Below are 10,469 nucleotides of genomic sequence, written 5' to 3' on the forward strand. Positions count from 1 at the left end.
ATTAGTCATAGAAAAATCAATAAAGTTGAAAATATATAAATAAAAGATTGCCATATAAATCAGATTATAAATGATCCGAAATATATATTTTAAATTATATCATTATGTAACATTATATATTTAAAATGCTAATCATCTTTTCATTCTCCAAAATTATATCAATGTTTGCCAAATTCTTTGATTTTATTACAACTTTAAACTTATCAATTAATTTTTCAGCACATTCTAAATACATTTCTAAAATAAGAATCAGCAAATATATAAAGTAAAATTAAGTAAAAATACACAATTTTTAATCTCAATCTTTACTAAAAGTACTTGGTTTTTTTAAAAAATTTGCACATGAAAAATGTTTCTCATATACATTAGCTTGAACTGACTATGGTCATAAAATCTATTAAAACTAAAAAATCTTTATCTTAATTGTTCAGCCACTAGAAAAGTTTATACTAGTGGCTGAACAAATAAGATAATGACCCATCATCGCCATCATTTTTAATTCATAGAACCTCTAATTGATTTTAATCAATTATTGGCACTTCTATATAGTATAATACAATATATTTTTGCATTTAAATTGAATTAAAGAATTTATATTTTCATTAAACAAAGATTAAGAAATTTTTTTAGCATTTTCTTTAATCAAATATAATTAGTAATCTGTAATAATTTATTTTTTTATATATATATTCACAGAATAAATATCTTTTAACTAAAAAACCAGGAAGGAAATATAATAAAACAATAAATAATAAAATTAATAATAACAACAATATTAAAAGATACAAAATTTGTTTTACCAGAAATCTCATAAATCTGTCAGAGCTCCATAGAATGCAGTAGTATCTATGGAAATGAGAACCATCAATATTTGACATAACATTTTTGCATGGCAAGCATTCATTTCAAGAATGAACAAAAACAACACAAATCTAAGGTAAAAAATTTCCTAACATTTTTGTTCATTTATTAATAAACTGAAGTACAAATCTTCACTTCTGTAATTCTTCTAAAAGAGGAATGATCTAAAAAAATAAGCATAATAATTAAAATATTATAGTAATTCATAAAACTATTTTGAAATTTATTATATTTAATCAATTATTAATTATAATTTTTAATTTTGAACACTCATAAATATGAACAAAATGTATTAAGAAATTATTTACTACTTAATAAAATATTGAAATTTAATATGTTTTTATATATAAAAAAAAAGCATTTATATATTAACATTCACTATTAATAATCTTTAATACAAAGTTAAAATTAGCAATATTTGCTGGATATAATCAGTCACTTTTATAACCACTATGTTCAGATTATTTGCTCAAATAAAAAGGGTCATAAACTAAAGAAGACAAAGTTTCATCTATAAAAATAACAGTCTTTAACATAGTATCAGAATGAATGAGTAATCTTTATGTTTATGGCAAATATATCAATTTACTACATAGCAATAAAATTAGCTCATGTATTTTATTCTATCCAAATAAAGGTAAATAATTTAATCCCATCCAATTTTAAACATGACAATCATAAAAAACTTACATCTTTTAATACTGGTCGAGTTTTTTTCTTTTCTTCAATACAGTTAGAAGCTATGTTATATAAAGATTTTGCTTTAATTTTATCCCAATTTCCTGCTGCTTCATCTAACATATTAGTTATGTCTTCACAATTATTTTGTAAGTGAGTTATCTGAATACATTTAAAAATATAATAATTAGATTTTAAATGAACATTCAATAAATAAACTAATAGAAAAGTCAAAATTCAAAAATGTTGGTTTACTATTTAAAAATCTTGGTTTACTATTTCAATTGACGAATAAAAACCAATTTTGAATTTTAAATTATTTTCACCAAATTTTATTTACCAAATCTGCATCTTCTCTAGATTCATCATAAGCATATAATCCAGTTAATAATTCCAAAAGAACAACTCCATAACTGTATGTATCTAATTTCTCTGAAACATCACCTCTAAATGCTTCAGGTGCCATATAAACAGATGTCCCAGATACAGTATGTGTTACTGTTTGAGTTGAAGATAATCCACTTTCACCAATACGTGCTAAGCCAAAATCTGCTATTTTAGGTACCATATTTTTATCGAGAAGAATATTAGAACTAGCAAAATAAAAATTAAACTTTAAAATAATACATAAATTATTATTAATAAAAATGTTTTTAGTATTTAAGTGATAAAAAACAGAAAATGAATGTTTAATTAAAGTACAGAAATTAAATAATTTAATCAGAAAAATTAACACAATAATAAAACAAACAAAATGATACTAATGTAAAAAACAAACATAATTTAAAAATATTGTAGTAATATATAATTAATCATAATATTTTCAAAATTTGATGATAAAAGCAATCTTATACTATTATATGAAAATCTTAAAGTATTTATTAAACTTTACTTAGAATGGAACTAAAGGATATTTAAAAGTACATTATTATAATCAATGTTATTTCAAAACATTATTTTAAATATCAATGAATAAAATATCCATCAACACTTAAAACAAATATGTTATGTGTATAACCTAGGTGTTCTAATGAAAATTTGATGTAAAAACAAAACAAAAAAAAATTTAAACTTTTTAAATATATCAAATATCACAAATTCAATGTGAAATTCAATTAAAAATTTTTCAATGTATTAATTTAAGCATTCTGTTAAATGAACTTTTTCAGTTCTGATGATGAATTAAACAAAAATCCAAAATTATTTAAAATAATATTTTAATTCCGATAATGTAGTATCCAAAGCTTAAGATAAATTTTAAGCTAAAAATTCACATAATTTTAGCAACAACCGCACTAACAAATGAATTAATTCTTATAAAGATTTTTCTATATGTGCTGTATTATGTCTTCACAATTATTAGCAACAACAAGTCCAAGAAAATTTATTAAAAATCAGTATAAACTTATAAATAATTAATAAAATAAATTTTGAAAACAACCTTTTAATATCTCTGTGAACCAACGGTGTTTTTCTAAAAATATGTAGATGAACAATACCTTCTGCTATTCCCAGTGCTAAAACAATTCGTAATTTCCAAGGAAGTGGCTTTACTCTTGGAACACTATGCTAAAAATAGAACCATTTTAAATTATTAGTAAATATTATACACAATTTTTTAAAATATTAACATTTTTAATTTTACATAAAAGTTAATATAAAGGTAAAGTATAAGTGGTCTCTAGGACACTACAATGGCATGACTATAGTTCATTTCTACCTGATGATAACTTTGATGATGTTAGCAATATAAATAAATGTGTGCACATTTTTTTATATTGCTAACATCATCAAAGTTTTGTTCTTAAAGCATTTTATACAAAAATTCTAACTCCTACATGATATAAATTAAATGCAAGTATAATAACTTATTTTTCATAATACAAATTTTACAAATTAAAAGTATATCATTAAAATAAACTTAAAAATAATAAAATATAACTAAATTATGAATGATATTACGAAAAATAAATTCAGGCATCATTTTTTATATTGAATAATCACATTATTGGGCTGCAATTTGAAAAAAACTGTAGACCTATAAATTCCCACTGTTGTCTGTCCATCTGTCTCTTTCCTTAATCTTGAGAATGGAGTTAGATAGATGAAAGACAAGACTGTTTTGCCTCGATTAACTATATACAAACATCCAATGCAAACTAAAAGTCATGTTATTTCAATTGAAAAATTTCCCTTGAAAGGAGTTAAATAGATGACCAGTACAATTGGATTGCTAAAGGAAAAGTATGATGTACAGTACATGGATAAAACACTGCTAATTTGGAGGTGGAGAGCATATATTTTAAATTAAAAAAAATAAAAAAATCAGATTAAAAATTAGAGCCTGGCACTGTGATGATGTCACAAAAAAATAATTGCTCGTTAATACGTAACATGCCACTGATGACTTATGCTTCTTTTTATATCAACATTATCAAATATTTTTTAAATTTGTTTTATAAATAAAATTCACATCACATTTCTTTGATAGACTATGCATATATATTTATGTTGTATGAAAAATTTATTGATGCAAAATTAACTGTTTATTTTATGAAATGCATATTATAATATTAATATTAGATGTTTTAACTAATAATTTAGATTTTTTTGAAAAAAGATATGGATAATGTTCAAAATTCAATAAAACAGATGTCTGTGTATTGTTTATTTTTATATGGTTAAAATTTTAATGGGAAACAATTTGAAAAGTTAAAAGACCTTCCAATCCAAATGGTTCTGTAGTGATCCATTTTCCATGTATTCATATACTAAACAAGGTGCTGGTCCATCACTAGAATATCCTAGTAATTGTAAAAGATTCTTGTGTTTGTACCTAAAATAATAATTCATTTTTTATTTACATAAAAGAAAATGATAAAAAAAATTTGAAAAATTCTTACTTTATTAATACTTGCAATTCAATAGTAAACTGCTTTGTACTGGTTTTTATACGTTTTATGGCTGCAAGACCATTTCCGAATTTACCTAAATAAACTTCTCCAAAAGCACCTTCTCCTAATTTAGAGCCACCACAGCTAACTGGAACTGAAGTAAACTGTTTGCTTATTTGATATAAGTCACGATATCTAAAATGAGGTATAGTGTGTAAAGATAGATCTTCTGAATCATTTTTTTGTTTTGATGTTTGTGGATGAACAACAGTATTTTTTGAAGGAATTTCTTTATCTGTTGAATTCTCCACAGAATGAAGAGAAGGTAAATTCTGAATCTTATTTTTATCTTGTGAGATATTGTTTAATTCAGTTTGAGTTTCAGAAATCTGCTGATTTTTCAAAGTATTACAAAGTGAATTTGTTTCTGAATCATTTTTGTTTGAGACTATTTGAGTCAGGATTGGCTGACTAGATGAAACAGGTTCTCCTATAACAATGAACAAATTTAAATTTACAAATTACAACATCAATCTATATTTAAAAACAACTATAATTACTAATTTAAAAAGAAAATAATTATAATTATTAATACATAAATATTAGGGTTCTTTCAAAATTTTAAACCAACATGTTTTCACTCCTTAAAATATCTCTCTCTGAGTGCCAGAACATCCTGACATCTGTGAGCACCTGGTGCAAGTTAATAAGTGGTTAGTAATGGGCCAAGGTATATCCTGGAGAAGTTACAATCAGAATGGTTCCCTGTTGCCTTCTCTGGTGTTACGCGGGGGAAAAGAATGCCTTCCGGGAAGTCTTGTAAGGGAAACTGGCCCCTATTCAGGTGTTACAAATATGGAGAAAACCCGGAAAACTCCACTTGGCCAGCCTTTCCAAGTGTGGTGCGAACCGGTGATCGAACTCCCAGTGTTTAGTGACAGAACCACTTGGCCACTGGTGGGCACTCCTTAAAATATAAAAGTCTCAAAAATGTGTAAAACACTTTTAATTAACTAAAGAAGTCTTAGTTTAATATCTTATAAATATTTTCAAATCTTTAAGCTTCATCCACAACTATACAGTAGCTTTGAGACATTTGAATCTTTGTTCAAAGAAAAACAAATAGAATGTTTTCAAAATGGATGCATAAATATATCCAATAAAAATATCCAGTCTTTCAGATATAATACAGAATAATTAAATTATTAATACAGGTACTCCTCACTTTATGACCTATCTGCTTAATGACCACTCGCACTTACGACCAATCGAGTTTCGACCTGCAATTTGGGGAATCCCCTTTCTCAGCTCGAGTGTTGGTCAGCGGCGAATGGTGGCATGCGCACTAGGCGTAGTATAATAGGCTAATAGCATACTATAATAGTCTTTTTATGAATAAATTTGAAGTTTGTTGCTTAATTTGTATAATTTTACAACGATCCTATATTCCCTTAGCAAGCTCTTCGCTTATCAACCAATTCGCTTAACGACTTAGTCGTCGGAACGGAACTTGGTCATAAAATGAGGAGTACCTGTATAGCATCTGTATGACCACAAATCACAACATTATAGCAGGGTGTCCAACATATATGTTGGACACCCTGCTATAATGTTGTGATTTGTGGTCATACAGATGAATGTCATCAAATCAGTGTTGATATCAGATAGAGGAGTGTCCAGAATATAGGGAAAATGTGATATCCCTCGCTAAGTTGGATACACAAGGTTTCATAAGAACCTTGTGTATCCAACTTAGAGGAATTTTATTATATATTGAAGTAGTTATAGAAAATAATGATAATTTATGTTTACAAAGAAGAAACGTGACCAATGCTAAAGTAAAAATACAGCTAGACAGCTAAATAGCTGAGGTAGTAAGATGTCATTCTGGGAAATCTGGGATCAAGCCTGGACAAGAAACCCCCAGGTATTTTTCATTGGCTATCTATCTCAGATATGTCAGGTCTTCTCCCTTGTTACCTTTCCACCCATCCACTCCTATTGAGGTGTGGATGAATTCATGATGGGGCAAAGAAAATAGCACTTTTAGTGCCCACAGGACAGAGAGTCAAAGGATAAAAAAAAATCACACAGGTTGCAATAAAAATTAAAACTTACAGTAAACTCCTGCTAATTTGGACTAATAGGGGATAAAGGTTGTCAGAGATTTTACAAAAAGTCTGAGTTAGCAGGGTGTCTTAACAGATTAACTGTACATTTGGCATTGTTTGAACAATTATATTCAATATTTGAGTATCATAAAATATTCATAATGAACTTTACTAATAAGTATTTATTGTTCTTTTAACTTAAGGATATTGTATCTCAGATGATATATATTTACCAAATTTTCAAAAGACACTAACTAAATTTAGGATTAAACCTTTTACTATCATGAATATCCTATCTCATTTTAATATTAATTCTATTTACATTAACAAAATTATTAAATTTATATAAATGATCAACAAATCTGTTAATAGCAGGAGCAAAAATTTTTAGATCAGAATGCTTTCATCCTTTTCATATTTATAGTATTCTTCATTCTATTACAATTAAAAAGAATTAGAATTTGTTAAACATGAAAGAGAGAGAATTATTTTAAGGAGATTTGAAAATGAGTCAAAAATCTTTGCAACATTTAACAATTACAATTCATTTTAATTGTAATTGATTGAAGAAATGTTCATGTATTTTTAAATTTCCTTTTCTCTAAAGTATTTTTTTTTTTTTTAAATCTCTAAAATCATTTCCTTTTAACAAGAACTTGTTTGAGTGTTCTTCCTAAAGTTTTCAAGATTCTTGAAAAATTTTTCTACTTTTCATTATTATTAAGTTCTTGAAATCGTAATTTAATTAGTATATTTTTTATTGATAGGCAGTATGTATAAGCAGAATACTTTGTGTGATACAGTAGAATATTGATACAATTCCAATTTCAGACCAAATGCATCTTTGTACTCGCTCTCTTAAAAGACTTTTGTTATCTTGTCAAATCTCTTATCTGAAATCAGGATTTTGGATTAACAATATTTATATTTTACTTTTTTAATGAAATATATTTGATACATTTTTGTTTATTTTGTATCAAATTTATTATCTTTTTGTAATAATATTTTATAGCAGGAATTTCATGTAATTACTGTAGTTAAATAAATTTTATTATTGAAGTTAAATATGTTTTATTATTATTATTACTTTTAAAATTTTATATAAAATTAACATTTATAAAATAATTAAATTTCTATTAACTAACCTCTCAATAATTCCTGAGATACAAAATCTGCCGCCCGGTAAAATTGCATTTTAATAAACACATCTAGTAAATGAGCAACAGTAGGTCTTTTCCTACCAGAATGATACCAGTGTTTTAACAAAGCATTTCCTGGACTGTTACCTGGACGATTCCATTGCAGTTCTAAGTTTCTAAATTAAAATATTTATCATAGTAATTATAATTAATTATACTTGAATATTAAAATACTAAAATCAACTTATTAGTGCAAAGTATTTTACAAATTTTTGTTAATAATGTATACTTTATAGTTAAAAATATTGATCTAGTGAATTATATGCTATTGAATAATAATTTTTTCTAAAGAGTTCTTTAATAAGTTAATTTATGCATAAATTTAAGATATTAAGTGTTTCAAATTATTATTTTACTGTCAAAAATATCCACAAAAGTTAATTTCAACATTTAAAATATAATATAAATCACTGTCTAAATCTTAATGCCAAAAAATAAACTAAGTACTGCCTGATTTTCTTAGTATATTTATGCTATTTTTAATTAACTTTGATTAATTTCATTAATTTTTACATTGCAAACTTATACATTCTCACTGTTGTCAGTATGTCCTTTGTTAATTTCGAGAATGGAGTTATAGACAAATATTGAGGTCAGATACAGTTTAGGGCCGGACACTTCGATTAACTATATACAAACTTCCAGTCTGCACTGGAAGTCACCTAATCTTTTAAATTAAAAGAGGATTAGAACTGCAGCTTGTCACTGTGACAATGTCACAATAATATACATTCAATTTTTAGCATCATAATTTAGTCTAAAGATAAGGAATTATGCTTCTATACATTTGTTCAATAATTAGTAATTATAGATTAATTTTGAATTTAACCATTCAGCCATCTGTCCAGCCCAGTAAAATCATTCACTAAAAATAAACTCATATATATCTGTGTTGTTATATAATTTGACTAGACATCCATGACTCAAATCTGCAATCCTTACAAACTAAACAGGCATGTTATCAATTATGTTATGTAAATTTTCAATCAAAATATCAACTGGTAACCAGTTACAATATTAATTATTTGTTCAATTATAAATTAATAGGGTAATTATCATTAATAGGATAGTCTTACATTTTACTCATTCAAAAATTTGGTTAATGTTACCTATGGTAGCGAACGTGGTGGCTCGTCTCTGAAACAGTGGGGACGCACGTTCTAACGTAACCTAACCTATTCTAATAAATTACCCCTATTCTAATAATTTGGTTAAGAATAGTTATGGTAATTTATTAGAATACGTTAGGTTAGGTTAGAATGTGCGTCCCCACTGTTTCAGAGACGAGCCACCACGTTCACTACCATAGGTAACATTAACCAAAAATTTTTTTTTCAAGTTAGAATTTAAAATAAAAAAATACCTGATATTATCATAAGATAAAAGAGGTTCTCCTTCCTTATCTAAATTTGGCAAAATACTTGCAAATTCTTTCCAGACATCATTGCTTGAACTTAATAAACCAACAAGTCTATTATGAGCCCAATAGGGCAAATGACGAAGTTCTGTATTTGTAGAAATAGTCTCGCCTTTACTACTTTGAAATGTTAAATTTGTATTAGTACTAAAGTTGGGATGCATAATTATCTGAAATTTAAATAAAGACTTATTTAACAAAAGCAATATTTATCATATAATTATAATATTTAAAATTGAAATAATTAAAATTAGTAAAGACATAAGAATATTTTAGGTATCTTGTATACGTCAACAAGCCTAACCATCACAATTAAACTTTTCATTTGGTCAACCAGGACCAATTGCTTTTTTGACCATGAGCTAACAAATATCAATCATTTTATTTCATGCTTTTTTTGAAGGTGGCTAGAGACAACATTTGACCATTAAAGAGAAGGGTTTAAACTTTGGAAACATGGTTTATGTATGAATCCTAATGGCAGAAAAAAATAAAACTATTAATTTACTTCATTGGCGATGATACATACAAAATATACACGTTTCAATTTATATAGACACTTGTATTATCTCTTAATTATACCTACTAAAATGCTGGCATACCTTTATTTATATTTCTTTTTCATTAAAGATTATTATAAAAATTAATTTTTACATATCAATTCCGATTTCAAAACAGTCTGTCAACTTAAAACATTGTTGCCAACTTAAATAATATATAAATAAATATACAGTGTATCTATTTTTATCTTTGTTTATAATTTATTACTTTTATTACAACACAGTTTAATAAAAGATAGTTAATTTTATTTCGTTTTATCTTGCATACATTAAAGTGTTTTTATTTTATATAAATAGAAGTTCGTTAATCCGGCATCCTCTGAAAAGTAGACGATTAGTAGACCTTAACCTCTCGGCCGGATGATCGAGAGGTTAACGTGGCAAAATAAGACTCTGGGAGAACGGGGATCGTATCCGAGTCGAAAACCCCAGAAAATTTATTCCTGATATGTCGGGTCACGTCCCTCACTAACGGCTTCCCCATTGTGGGTATGACCGAGTGCATAATGGGCTTGGTAAAAAGGCCATCTTAGTACCAAAGAATGGAAATAGTTATATAATACAGCGGAATGAAAATAAAGTCGAAGACAAGGGGAAAACCGACACGGAGGAAAACAGACTGAACCCGGGAGAAACGACAATTTTTTTTCCTTAAATTTCTGACTTTTTAAATGATCTCTCCGCTAAATTCTTAATTTGATTGGTTAATCAATTTGACACTCCCGTTCGACTTGGTCCGCAAGTGTTGG

The 10,469-nt window shown here is 26.6% G+C and overlaps 1 protein-coding gene across 3 annotated transcripts; it reads right to left on the reverse strand.

Annotated features, from left to right (window-relative positions):
* Positions 1-726: 726 nt before the first annotated feature.
* On the reverse strand, positions 727-9,748 carry LOC136980183 (interleukin-1 receptor-associated kinase 4-like). Of its 3 annotated transcripts, XM_067276241.1 has the most exons (10): positions 9,669-9,748; positions 9,107-9,330; positions 7,690-7,859; positions 4,443-4,923; positions 4,261-4,375; positions 2,981-3,108; positions 1,880-2,132; positions 1,552-1,701; positions 955-1,025; positions 829-846 (listed from the first exon to the last, which is right to left on the reverse strand). In XM_067276241.1, the coding sequence occupies exons 2-9, from the start codon at positions 9,322-9,324 to the stop codon at positions 993-995; spliced, it is 1,548 nt and encodes a 515-aa protein (XP_067132342.1). In that variant the 5' UTR covers positions 9,325-9,330; positions 9,669-9,748; the 3' UTR covers positions 829-846; positions 955-992. The 3 variants fall into 3 exon arrangements, with proteins under 3 accessions (XP_067132340.1, XP_067132341.1, XP_067132342.1); XM_067276239.1 differs by having other exon boundaries at positions 727-1,025; XM_067276240.1 differs by having other exon boundaries at positions 727-1,025; positions 9,690-9,740.
* Between the last annotated feature and the right edge of the window lie 721 nt (positions 9,749-10,469).

This window comes from Centruroides vittatus, unplaced genomic scaffold (genome assembly GCF_030686945.1).
Source record: "Centruroides vittatus isolate TY-2023 unplaced genomic scaffold, ASM3068694v2 contig_680, whole genome shotgun sequence".
Lineage (NCBI taxonomy): Eukaryota > Metazoa > Arthropoda > Arachnida > Scorpiones > Buthidae > Centruroides > Centruroides vittatus.

Coding starts and splice junctions, on each gene's coding strand:
- LOC136980183 (XM_067276239.1), bottom strand. CDS start 9,324: ATGCATCCCAACTTTAGTACTAATACAAATTTAACATTTCAAAGTAGT. Junction 4,924..7,689: donor ATCTCAGGAATTATTGAGAG/GTTAGTTAATAG, acceptor TCATTGTTATAG/GAGAACCTGTTTCATCTAGT. Junction 1,026..1,551: donor CTCGACCAGTATTAAAAGAT/GTAAGTTTTTTA, acceptor TTATTTTTTTAG/ATCATTCCTCTTTTAGAAGA.